The sequence below is a fragment of the Nerophis lumbriciformis genome, linkage group LG07, assembly GCF_033978685.3.
Source record: "Nerophis lumbriciformis linkage group LG07, RoL_Nlum_v2.1, whole genome shotgun sequence".
In the NCBI taxonomy this organism is placed as follows: Eukaryota; Metazoa; Chordata; class Actinopteri; order Syngnathiformes; family Syngnathidae; genus Nerophis; species Nerophis lumbriciformis.
The window spans coordinates 31050364-31064189 of NC_084554.2; the positions used below are offsets into that span (position 1 = coordinate 31050364).

Here is a 13826-nt window from a genome sequence, read left to right on the forward strand (position 1 = left end):
TGAAGTACAGTACAAGAAAGAGAAATGGGAATCATTTTGAGAACTTTAAGGTCTTACCTTAGTCAATGATATGGAATCACACTCATTCTCTTTTTTAGAATTTACACTACAAGACCACATTTTTGTGTATTGTAAAAAAAGAAACAGCAAAACAATCATCCATAAGTGTAGATTGGCAAACGGTTAAAATGTGTAGAATGTGCTGGAAAAAGACTATATCATGAAACAAGAGGAGGGACAGTTTGAACGTTTGAATAAAATGGAGGGAATGAAAACACACATGGTTTTAGTTCAGATAGGGGGGCCGGACCCCTGAATGCACAATCATACTGGTAGGTTCAGTGCATCAGATCCTGAGGCGGTTGACTAGAACGGTACACACACACACACACACTTTCCATCTTCCGTAACATGACCTGTGTAACGCCAATCAGAGTACGGTAATCTAAAACATGCACAGTTGTACAAATCCTGTTCTCTACAGAGGGAGGGTGTTTCGTGTTAGACACAATGTTTTCCATGCGTTCATTATCTCTGCTGACACAAATAGATTCGGCGCTACCTCATAAACACCTTATAATGGGACTGTCTGTGAATGGAGACTCTTGACCCTTCTCAACAACAGTACTGCTGCGGCCCCTTTACCCCATCTAAAAAGTACTCAAAAGCGGTTCCATTTGCAACATTAAAAAAAACGACAACAGGAAGCGACAGAAGACTTTTTGTCATTCCTCTCTCCTAAAGCGTCCTTTACAATTACATGCAAATGTGCCATGGCCAATTATGCAAATTTGTCAGGCACTCTCAACATGGGGGCCCCCGGACGGTTATTTCGTCACCATATGTTGCTTGGGTGAGCACAAGTTTCCCGTCACTATATGTTGCTTGGGTGAGCACAAGTTTCCCGTCACTATATGTTGCTTGGGTGAGCACAAGTTTCCCGGGGCTTGTGCCCGTACGAAAGCTATGCTGATTGCCTGTAACTGCATCACTAAAGAGTTCACTGCCGCGTACACTTCAAGTTTCACTTTTGTTTTTGGAGTCACCTGCACATCAAAACTTTGCTGGCTGTCAGAGCACAAAAATGTTGAGAGTAAAAGAAAAGTGGACAGTGAAAATTGGAATTTCCATGAAAATTGGGCTAAATCATTTGAATGTATTCTCAATCCAATAAACACAAGGCCAATGTGCTTAATATCCCACGTGACTATGGCTGTTATGAAAATGTCCAATTTAAAATGGCAACATGAGACGAAGCACAGGAATTTTGAGGAGACATTTCCTTAACAGTCAAGTTCGGAGAAACACTATTAAATGCACTGAAGTTAGCATATCAAGCTACAAGTATAGGATTATTTTTGTTGTTCCAGATCAAGAGTGTCAAATTCAATTGTATTGAAATTATGGCTATCCTCCGAGGGCCGTTAGTAACAGTGTATATATATATGTAAATAAACGTATAATAGACTTGTTTGACAATTTGCATAGGCAACGGTTTTTGATTATATGTTTTACTAACAAAATGCCTTTTGCAGGATCAAGTAATATTAAAGTGTAGAACATATGTAATTGCATGACGCACATTTTATGTCCAAATTGAAAGAACAGATACAGTCAGCCAGAAAGTGCTTTATTATTTCTAGCCTTTCGCAGGCCATGTTAAATGACATGGCCAGCTAATCACAGAAACTCCAGAAATTACAGGTAAGGTTGCATTTTTACCTCATCCTTCACTTTAAGCATGAGTTAAGAATGTAAGAAGAATGCACTACCAACCTGATAAGATCTGTAAATCCGAAAGAGATGATACAGGATTATCTGCTCACAGATACTATCAGGTGGTTGTTTGAGCACACCACAGCTAGTCCTGGATAGTCCCACTCAATACTTCAGTCACATGCAGGATTCTCACAGGAATGGTGAAAATACAACCTTATCTACTGTAGCTGATATCTGAATATGGTGCAACACTAAATTGGCCCTAGTGTGTGAATGTGAGTGTGAATGGTTTTCTGTCTGTGTTGGCCCTGTGATGAGGTGGCGACTTGTCCAGGGTGTACACCGCCTTCCGCCCGAGTGCAGCTGGTTTAGGCTCCAGCCCCACCACGACCCCAAAAAGGACACACAGTGAAAAATGGATGGATGGATGGATGAATAATGTATAGTGCACACTATCCATAAACCAATAACCCCCTCTCTGAAAATGTGGCAGGCCACATTTAAAGGATGTGTTTTTTATTGAGGGCCATATGGCAATTGCGGCTGCCCTCAGAGGGCCGTTTGTAACAGTAAATATAAATATACATAAACATATAATAGCCTCGTTACACAATTTGCACATGCAACGATTTTGGATTATAGGTTTTACAGATCAATGGATAAAGTGCTTTTAAATCTTTGTTTTGTTGCAGTACATGATTAAATAATATTTAAGTGTCAAACATGCAATTGCATGCAGCACTTTTTTATACCAGAATTTGCTTAAAAATTTCCAGCCTTTCGCAGGCCACATTAATTATGCTTTAAATAATGTGGCGGGCTACATTAAATTATATGATGGGCCATATCTGTAACTCTTAACTAATAAGTTAACAATAACACAAAGATTAGTCTTCAAGTATATGTATAACATTTTAAATTCAATCCAACCCCCCCAATAAAGTGTAAGCAGCAGTCAGATCCACACACACATTTTATTTTCTAAATGCTGACCTTGAGACGTTGTCAGGAGAACATGCAGAGATGCTGGTCTCAATGGAGTCAGTGCTGTCCACGCTCATAGTGTCAAACGCCTGGTTGTCACTGTAGCCAAAGGCATCGAGGTAGACGTTGGTCTGAGACGATGCCCGGGAGCTGGGCTGACCTGAACACCCACAGGAAAAAAGATTACCGGTATTAGCTTCAGCACCACAACGCCTATACGATGCAGCACAGTACCTGTCTGCGTCACTCCCTCCTGGACAACACTTTGTTGCCCAGATGGCTTCAGTTTTGCATCAATAAGTCCCGCCACTGTGGCTAATATTCCAGTGCAGTCCTCCCACCAAAAAAATACTACTTTAGGAACATGAGCTAAAGGATGTGTGCATGCTCAGAAGCAGGGGGAGAAATAACGACATTTACAAGCTCTGCCTCTGGGTACAGGAAGAAGACAGAAATACACAAACTGATAGCATCTGCTACTTGCAGCAGACACACCCATCTGATGAGCCAGATCAAGAGGCCAAATGGGACTGAGGGACCATGCAAATGCCATAACTATTCCAGAAAACATTCTAAAAATGTCTGAACCCCTATTTAAATGTAGTCACCGATAGTGGTTGATGCGAATTAATGCGTGTGTACCTTTTTGCAGACGTCGGCATTCTGTTTCCTTGTTGGATAAGGAGAGCATTCTGGGAAGAATGCTGCCACAGCTTGTGCTCTGTATCAATGGTGGGTGGGGCTGTGAACAAACAAATGTATTTCCACACAATGTAATAACATATTTTGTGCATTAGGTAAGTAAATAAGTACATGTTATTTATGTAGCGCAAAGTGTTTCACATGGTTAAAATACAAACAGTAGAAACAAATATCAGCATGTAGCATGATGAAACAACAGAAACATAGCAAATAAAATTACAAATATATAAAAAATAATGGAATATTACAGAAATATTACTGGAAAACACGCAAAAACAAATGTGTTTTAACCGCCTTTTAAAAACGTGGGAAAAAAGGAGCAGCTCTCATCTTATATGGGAGTGAGGGAATGCCAGAAATGGGATAAGGAACAAGTGATGAGATTTCGGGGGTGCTCCAGATAATTTTTTTTACTATGTTACCTTACGTTTAAATTACAAGGCTGAACTTCTATGTGTGTTGTGTTAGCGGCCCTGCTTCCAGCCACAGAGACAAATACAAGTGGATGACTGACAAGAGGGTCCCTCTGCTTATTTCATTCCGCGACAGAGCAATTGCAACAAAGCTCAAAAAGTTATAGGCGGTGAGGAAATGTCAGAAAGTGATTAGATTTTGAGGGAGAAGCCGGATCATCATCTGGATTCAGGATTTTAAAAAAATATTATTTTCTATTGGAATAAAGCGCCTGCCGCAGGTCTATGCTCTCAGAGTGCTTTTCTAGTTTATATATGCAAGACATTTATGAGGGTGTACCTTTGTTGGGAAACTGCGTCCAAGCGTCGCACATGAAAACTGGGGCGTCATGGCGGGTGTTGTTTTCTTTCTGGGTAACGTGTCGCTAAAATGGGAAGTACCATCTCTGTCGGATCGCTTCCTCTCCTCCAGCAGCCGAAAATGCTGATCAAAAACAAACAAGCACACATTAATGACAAAAAGGTTTGTATACTTTAAACCTCACGTTGAGATTATCAGCATTGTTTTAATTGAAGTTGCAGAGTTCAATTTCATGGTTTAAAAAGTCTCCTTGGGTTCCATCTAAAGTCATAGTTATACATTTTAGTACCATTTGTTTTACTGATTCCCAAATTGGAACAAGTATCGCTGGTGCTACGTAGGTACCTTGTAGTGGTACTCAGGAACACCACAGATTTTCATTAAAATTACAATGTATCAGTAACACGTAAATATGAAATACTGTAATGTACAAATACACATTTAATAATCAAAAATATTGTTTAAAAATTAATGTGCAACTTACCGAAATCATTCTGATGTACAAACTCTTTGTTGTGGCATGCCGCAAGAGAGTAGTTTTAGGCCATTTTTATTTTACATTTTTTAGAACTTATTTGCCTTTTGTTGTACTGACTTCCACTATTGTTCTTAACGTTAATAATTAAACTATTTACTGCTCCACATTAATAAGTTTAAATGCAAAACAAAAGTTAACTGAAAATTGTTTTAAAGAAAATTGAATGGTGATTCATTCGATTGCGCATCATAGTACAGATTTTCTTGCAGGCCAGTCTTGTCTTTAAAATCACTACTTCCGATTTCGGTGTCGGAATATGAAAACACATGAGTTTTGATTTGCTTTTCAGTTTATGTTGATATGTGTGTGTAGATATTTCTGAAAAATGAAACTGAAAAGCAGAACAAAATTAATGTGTTTTCATATTCTGACACCGGAACCAGATGTAGCGATTTTAAAGACTGGACCGCGGACTGTCCTGTAAGAAAATCTGTACTATGATGCACGATCAAATCTCTTTTTGCCTCTACTTTTGTATTATATGTGCTTATAGATATCTGTATATGCAGACGTCAGACCTCTTTGTGTAGGCCCCGCATTTACTTTGAAACAAATACTTCCGGTGTCAAACTACGAACAACCATCCGTTTCGGTCTGTTTTTCCGTTTTTGTTTTCTGGGGATCTTCATTTTTCTTTTCAAAACCAAAAAAAGAATAACGCTTTGCTTTTCAATTTCCTTTTTTACATTTTAAAACGTAATTAAAAAAAACTAGTTTTTTCATTTTTATTTATGAAAATAAAATTAAAATACCAAAACATACACGGACCTTCCAGGAAGCATGAAAGAAAGGAAAATTGTTTACTATCTCCACCATGCCTCTATGATTTGATTTCAAATTTTTGGGACTTATGCAGATCCCGAATACACAAAAACATGTACAAATAGGTAAGAAAAGTTGGTTTTGCATAATAAGTCCCCTTTAAGTAAATGGTACCAGTAAAAGTGTGATAGTAAATGCAACTTATTGCGACATAGGACACGGTCTGGGAGCTCACTTCGATATAAGCAATATAATAATAAAACAGCATTTAACACATTTTGGTCCACGCACACGCTATAAAGTTACCTGCCTGTGTCGGCGGTGGCGTTTTTTGACAGGGAGTGGAGGTGGGGGAGAGTCGGGTTGGGGGGAAGGCTCTCGATATGTCACCATGATCTCTGGCCAGTGCACAGAGATGGTTTTGGAGGAGGCGCGTGGATTGAGATGGGAGGAGGAGGAAGATGAGGAGGAAGAGAGACAGTCGCAGGCAGGGGAGGAAGAGTGACAGAGCTTTTGGAAAAGTGGAAAAGAACATCGTCAAGAGGACAGGAAACTAAGGGAAAAGGCGCTACCATTGCACACACCTCATCCTCCGCGCCGTTGTCAGGGGAGGGGTTTATTTGGGACTCAGGGTTGGGTTTAGGGTCCAGCCCAAACTGTGAGTATAGCTCATTGAGTTCACCGACTGTGACGTAGCCCTTGTATCACGTGGAGACATAGCGTGAGTCACATAGAGATGGATTTAATAGAAACAAATAGTACCTTGGCATTCTTGAGGAAAAGAGAGGAAAGGAGGGAGAACGGGAGGTCACGCAAAGGGACTGGAGGAGGAGAAGCAGCAGCGGCGTCATGGTAACCGCTGCTAAAAGACTGATCCTAGCACAGGAAGAACATCCAGCAGAAAATGGAGGAAAATATGTGGTGTGTGTCAGGTGTCAATCAAACCTACCTCTCTTAATGTGTAACTTTGGCCACCAGTGAGGTCGGCATATTTTCGGTCAAGCGGCGCAAGGTTTTCTTTCTCCTAGGGAAAACGATTACAAATAAGTACAACATTTGGACAAAGTATGTTTGAATAAAAAATGGAGATCTTTGTACCCTCTGCAGCATGGATTCCAGGGTGCTCCTCTCCATCAGGAAGCTTTCTTTCTCCCGCTCAGCCTGCTGGGTAATCTGTGCCGCCTGCTTCTTAAGGGTCAACAGTCGCTCCTGGTGTTAAAACGAAACAAATTGTAAGGACGCTGTAGCCTATGAATGAATAAAACATGGAGACCAAAACTGAAAATATGAACAGAACCTTGCGAGTGACGGTGCTCCGCTGGTAGTCGGCGATCTCCCGGAGAAGCTGCTGCGTCTGCGTCTCCTTCTCTTCGTCCTGCCTGCTCTCTCTCTCCAGCTGCTGGAACTCCAGGTCCTCAAAGCGCTTTGTCTCCATCTCGAGGGCCTCAAAGTCCTGGACACACATCGAAATAGATACATAACAACACACAACGGACACAACATTAAGTACACCCGCGTTTACAATGACAATTTTCTTTTGCTGCTGTAGTTTGCAGTGGTGTAAAACTGCATATTTTCCACCTATCTTGTCACTAAATAGGGTAATGCTAATATATTTTGTATACATGGATATCTTTTTTTTCCCCTTTACTTATTTTTTATTGAAGTTTTTAAAGGGAAGATATTAAAAAAAGATACATTTGTTGAAATAGCGCAAAACATAAACTAAGTAAATGAATACAATTGCATTTTGTTTTAAAAAAAAATACTATAAAATAATATTAATGATGATTAAACTAATAATAAACAAAATATTCTTATGGGAGCATTTTTTGCCTCAGGCAGCATTACAATATTGAAAAGAAAAAAAGAGTCTAAAGGCAACTAAAGGATGTTATTTAATGTCTAGAGGGTTCTCATACTGTTGAAAATCGTACTTACACGGTCTTCAACTGTTTTTTTATGCTCGAGCTATGAAAATATTCAATTTATAATTAATGATTCCTACTTTGGAGCAATTCAGTTATCGGGGTGATGTTTGGAATCAATTAACGGGGGATGATTATACAAACCCCGTTTCCATATGAGTTGGGAAATTGTGTTAGATGTAAATATAAACGGAATACAATGATTTGCAAATCATTTTCAACCCATATTCAGTTGAATATGCTACAAAGACATATTTGATGTTCAAACTGATAAACATTTTTTTTTTGCAAATAATCATTAACTTTAGAATTCGATGCCAGCAACACGTGACAAAGAAGTTGGGAAAGGGCATGTTCACCACTGTGTTACATGGCCTTTCCTTTTAACAACACTCTGTAAACGTTTGGGAACTGAGGAGACACATTTTTTAAGCTTCTCAGGTGGAATTCTTTCCCATTCTTGCTTGATGTACAGCTTAAGTTGTTCAACAGTCCGGGGGTCTCCGTTGTAGTATTTTAGGCTTCATAATGCGCCACACATTTTCAATGGGAGACAGGTCTGGACTACAGGCAGGCCAGTCTAATACCCGCACTCTTTTACTATGAAGCCACGTTGATGTAACACGTGGCTTGGCATTGTCTTGCTGAAATAAGCAGGGGCGTCCATGGTAACGTTGCTTGGATGGCAACATATGTTGCTCCAAAACCTGTATGTACCTTTCAGCATTAATGGCGCCTTCACAGATGTGTAAGTTACCCATGTCTTGGGCACTAATACACCCCCATACCATCACAGATGCTGGCTTTTCAACGTTGCGCCTATAACAATCCGGATGGTTCTTTTCCTCTTTGGTCCGGAGGACACGACGCCCACAGTTTCCAAAAACAATTTGAAATGTGGACTCGTCAGACCACAGAACACTTTTCCACTTTGTATCAGTCCATCATAGATGAGCTCAGGCCCAGCAAAGCAGACGGCGTTTTTGGGTGTTGTTGATAAACGGTTTTCGCCTTGCATAGGAGAGTTTTAACTTACACTTGCAGATGTAGTGACAAACTGTAGTTACTGACAGTGGGTTTCTGAAGTGTTCCTGAGCCCATGTGGTGATATCCTTTATACACTGATGTCGCTTGTTGATACAGTACAGCCTGAGGGATCGAAGGTCACGGGCTTAGCTGCTTACGTGCAGTGATTTCTCCAGATTCTCTGAACCCTTTGATGATATTACGGACCGTAGATGGTGAAATCCCTAAATTCCTTGCAATAGCTGGTTGAAAAAGGATTTTCTTAAACTGTTCAACAATTTGCTGACGCATTTGTTGACAAAGTGGTGACCCTCGCCCCATCCTTGTTTATGAATGACTGAGCATTTCATGGAATCTACTTTTATACCCAATCATGGCACCCACCTGTTCCCAATTTGCCTGTTCACCTGTGGGATGTTCCAAATAAGTGTTTGATGAGCATTCCTCAACTTTATCAGTATTTATTGCCACCTTTCCCAACTTCTTTGTCACGTGTTGCTGGCATCAAATTCTAAAGTTAATGATTATTTGCAAAAAAAAAAAAAAAAGTTTATCAGTTTGAACATCAAATATGTTGTCTTTGTAGTATATTCAACTGAATATGGGTTGAAAGTGATTTGCAAATCATTGTATTTCGTTTATATTTACATTTAACACAATTTCCCAACTCATATGGAAACGGGGTTTGTACAATAAAAAAATAACACTGATAACTGATAAAATAAAAAAATGCTCCAGTAAGTTGAAATTATCCATACTGAGTTATAAGTGGGTTAGAGTAAGCAAATCAAGTGCTCCTATTTTCCTGCGTGCCCTGCTACAAGCCTTTGGACACCCCGGGTGTTAGGCATGTAGCAGAAGATGACATGCAACATGTTACAATGTATTTCAAAACAACCAGGTGCTGCTGTGTTCAGGAAAACAAGCATTCACAGACCAAAAAAGACATTTTAATTAGGGATGGGCGCTAGGAATCGATTGTTGATTCGTTTTGAAGCAAATCAGTCGGAAATAATTGCAGTACTTGGCTACAACCAGCTGATGTGCTGTTGGCATAGCTAGTTTGTCAACATGACGTCAGCTGTGAACTGAGCGTCAAGGAAACAGGAGGTCAGAAAAAAACTGACTCTTATTTTCAATGGCCCAATTAGTTTTTTAAGGAAAATGTAGTCAATGCCCATCCTTAATATGAATCCAAAAAACAAAAGAAAGTAGACACCAGACAAACATGTAGACCCCAATGTTTCCAGCTGATGCAGCATGCAACATTAGCATTATCCCTCACCCTGGCATGTAAGCGCCGTCTCTGCCTGTGTGCGGCGCGGGCTGTGATTGTTTAGTGCGTGTACTGACCCTGGCAAGCTGCTCCTGCAGGGGCTCCTTGGTGGCCTCGGGGCAGCTGTCCAGCTGGGAGCGCTGCTCACACACAATCTGAGCCAACCTCTCTACTCTGCCCTTTTCTGCCTGTAGCAACTCGCACGCCTAGCGCACACACACACACACACACACACACACACACACACACACACACACACACACACACACACACACACACACACACACACACACACACACACGTGCATCACCACACATGCACACACAAGCCCACACGCAGGACATAAAGCGGATGACAGCGTTAGTGGGATTGAAGGATACACCGTTAGTTACCTATAGGTGATCAGGTCAGCATTATTAGCATATAAGGAGGGGTGACAGGCAGTAGGATTGACATCTATTTAAGAATGGAAAGTAGGATTTATGACATTTGTTGGTTGCTTGAAAAGAGTGATGGAGAAAGCTGATGGGAGAATGTGAAGAGGGCGAGGCTATGAATTGGGTTAACACACACACGTTATTGATTTTAACATACACAGGCATCCAAAATCTATACAGGCACTCAGCTTCACCTACTCTGAAACTTTAAACTTTTTTTCCATCAAACTATGACCACAGGCGATTACTGCATGTATAACAACAACAATTAAATCCATTCTTTGCTGGTACACACACAGAGCGTACATGTAGATGTGTGAGATAGGACGGTGACCGCTATATCCTGGGCAGTATGAGCAGATATATATTTGGATCAGAGACAGCATGAGAAGGATTAGCGCCTACCCCGAGTCACATAACCTCAAAATGCAAGTGTGCCTTTGACGAGCATACATATTTACACTCGTATCACAGTAAAGCAAATAGCAGACGCTGTTTATTTGCCATGTTGCAACGCAATACTCTCCCACAAACACACACTCTCACACACTTGCTACCTGATATGATCAAGCATCCGAGCTAACAAAACTTCTAGTTCTAACTCAGCGATGTTGACCATTCAAATAACCTTCCAGCACACTGATGTAGCAGAGCGAAAAAATAAAAAATAAAAACGAAAATACCTTTTCTTTTTCCTGCTGAGATTTGGCCTCCATGCCTGCTATTTTGCTGTGAAGAGATTCCAGGGTGTCTTTTTCCTGCTGGAGGGCTGCTAACTCCGACTCCTGCTCTGCATCCACCAGAGCTCGCTCGACCTCCACCTTTGTTCGGTTCAGACATGGCTGAGTAAGAACTCTGCATCATTGTAAAATAACGTGTTGTCTTATATCCTCCTGAGAGTTAGCATCTTTAGCAGTGGACATTTTCCTGTGGTTTATTTATTTTGTTAGTGTTACACATTTAGGAAACAAAATTGCCTTGTTATGCAGGTCTACAAATGTCCACTGTATAGGACGTTGACTCTCAGGGAGGTATTAGGAGTCCAGCGATTTATACATGCTTTGATGACTTTTCCCAAGCATTTCAAAGCATTTCTTCCTGTTCCTGTCACTACCAAACAGGGAACCGCAAACAATCACACCTTGGTTTTGCACGTTCAAGTCAAGCAACTGGTGTTCCAATTCTCCTGTAATGACTAAATGCCAACGACTGTACAGCCCTCGAAACCAAGTGTGGCCTGGCTGATTGTTATGAGAAGAACGCTAAGCAGAAACCACATAATTAAGTCATAAGCATTATTGATTGTTATAGTAATTAATGACTGGCACTCCACGTAAATAATACCACGTTTTCAATTTTGTTTTTATTATAAAATCTTGTAAATAGCACTACAATTTACTACACCTACTTTCAAAATTTTCATTATCCATGGTTAGAATGTTTGTCATTTAAAAAATGAGTGATGTTCGCATATTATCTGTTATTATTAATATTATTAGTATTATTATCTACAAATGGACTTTACAACAGTTTACTACATTTCATGATTAGACAGCTAATCTACTTAAAAAAAAAAATCACATTAGCCATATTTAGAATGTTGGTTTTTTTCATTTGAAATTGTTCCTCATGACGACCAACTAACGCAACAAATACACATATTGTAGCTTCTGAATATGGTGGCATTTGCTTTTATTGTTTAATATTTGTCTACTAACTGTGATATAATGTAGTACATTGTAAGACAACTGCCCAAATCCTATAGCTTGAGGTGATGAAAAAGCAGAAAACGAGTAGCGGATCATTTCTTAGGGCTATGTTTTTTGGACCATTTTCATTTTGCCCCTCAGTTTTAGGAGGTAAGATGACGGGGTAAGACGAAGGGGTACTACTTTTAACAATATACAATATACAAACAACTAACGATTAGTAATTTCACTGGTGTAGAAAAATCACAATTGTCTGAATGTTGTTGTTTTTTCTAAAACAGTCTTATATTCAAATCAGTAACTCAAGACCTGTTCATACCTCTCGGGAAGATTCCTCCATCTGGTTGTCCAGTTCTTTAATCTTTTTCTCCAGCTCCTCCATGTTGTTCAGGACCTGGATCCTCTCCTCCTCCACGCGCCTCATTTCCTCTTCGGAGGGCCTGGCATCCTGTGTGAGGCGGCGAACTGCGTCGTCGTGTGCCTGTCGGTGCAATCGGCAACACAAATCAAGAACAGAGCCGCTGATAAGCTTTGCCTACAATGAAAATCAGAACGACAATCCAGAAATCTCAAAAAGATCTCAAGTTTTAGGCTGTACTAATTTGAAAGACTTGGCATTTATTCAGTTCCAACTCACAGCCTTATTTGGTAACACTTTTGGAAAATGACCAGCAATCAAAGCAAATGAGCTGTTAGCATTTCCTGTTTGCGATGCACGAACGAAACCAGCTATTTGACATCAAAAAGAGCACGAGATGAGGAATGTTTTTGTTATTAGTAAATGGTATTATGGAGCAACAAACAAATGTTGGCATGGCGCACACAACACCAACTGTAAACACTTACCACTCTATAACCTAATAAATGAGCTGTAAATAGAAATAAACTGTGATACTTTATTGAGAGTTCCTGTTATAAGAGATATAAACACATCTCTACTTGATTATTCGCTAAAGAAGCTGACTAAAATCAAAGGTGTCCCCTTACTGCCACATGAGGCCGGATGCATATTACTAGTTGGGTGTTTGAGCCCTCTACAAAGAGGCTGAGGTTAGAGGATCATCTCTTTTTGACACATCCATGCTGCTTTGAATGTACACCTGTCTGCAGTTCAGCCCCAATGCATGTCTTACTAACAAACCTTTTTTCCTGCTCCAATCAGAGGTCAGTAGAGTAGCCAACAATGTTTTTATTTGAAAATTGTGAAATGGAGTCAAAGGTCACTCGTGCTTACGTTGGATTAGTGGAACCCAGTCATGTGACAGTGCCGCTTGGAAAAACGTATTCTCAAATGGTGGCGCAGTGCGATGCCAGGGGGGTTGCGTGTGTGACCCTTGGGAACATGCTTTATCAGTATCATGCTTTAAACCATGCTTCCAAAAGCTCTGCACTACAAAATATGCTCATTGTAGCCATTAATCCTGAATTCCTCATTTTAGTCCTGAAAATTTGCGCGCGTCCGCAATTGTAGTCCGTGGACACACCGTAGTCCATAAGCTTTTTCTTTTTGTCGGTCTTCTTGTTATGGGACACTCATTCTCCGCTGTTGCCATTTCTAATATAAAGTAGCGTAAAGTTCTAACTTATATCTGTCAGTACTCGCCATGGAAGCACTAAAAGCTACCGGTGTAGTGGTTTTTAGTTATTAGGAACTTTAGTTATTAGAGAGTTCCGGTCGGACGGTTTTTCACGGGACACATTGCCGTCGTTGTTGTTGCACTAGTGAGCCACGGCTGAAGAGATGCTGCTCCGTTATTGATTTAAGTAAAGTCTGAATGTCATTAAAACAGTTAGCGCCATTTTTTGACACTTCTTCGACTCCCGTCCTTGCACACTACAACGGTACAACAAAGATGATTGGGAGATAACGCTGTCGAAGTGGAGCCACGTAAATAAGACCACCCACAAAGCGGCGCATCCTGAAGAGACGGTCAGAAAGCGATTTAAAGATGGTCTTTAAAACATAATCTA

General features: G+C 40.4%; 1 protein-coding gene across 4 annotated transcripts in view; it reads right to left on the bottom strand.

Moving 5' to 3' along the window:
* phldb2b (pleckstrin homology-like domain, family B, member 2b) overlaps positions 1-13826 on the bottom strand; it is an 88231-nt gene that overhangs the window by 7036 nt on the left and 67369 nt on the right. For 2 of the 4 annotated variants that reach the window (XM_061965470.2, XM_061965469.2), the window contains exons 10-18: positions 12175-12336; positions 10830-10967; positions 9787-9915; positions 6777-6932; positions 6578-6688; positions 6429-6503; positions 4159-4302; positions 3346-3445; positions 2713-2863 (exon numbers count right to left, since the gene is read on the bottom strand). In XM_061965470.2, the coding sequence (XP_061821454.1) occupies positions 2713-2863; positions 3346-3445; positions 4159-4302; positions 6429-6503; positions 6578-6688; positions 6777-6932; positions 9787-9915; positions 10830-10967; positions 12175-12336 (1166 nt within the window). Of the gene's footprint in view, positions 1-2712; positions 2864-3345; positions 3446-4158; positions 4303-5785; positions 5990-6063; positions 6178-6241; positions 6356-6428; positions 6504-6577; positions 6689-6776; positions 6933-9786; positions 9916-10829; positions 10968-12174; positions 12337-13826 lie in introns of all 4 variants that reach the window. The other 2 variants (XM_061965472.2, XM_061965471.2) reach the window with 2 other exon arrangements.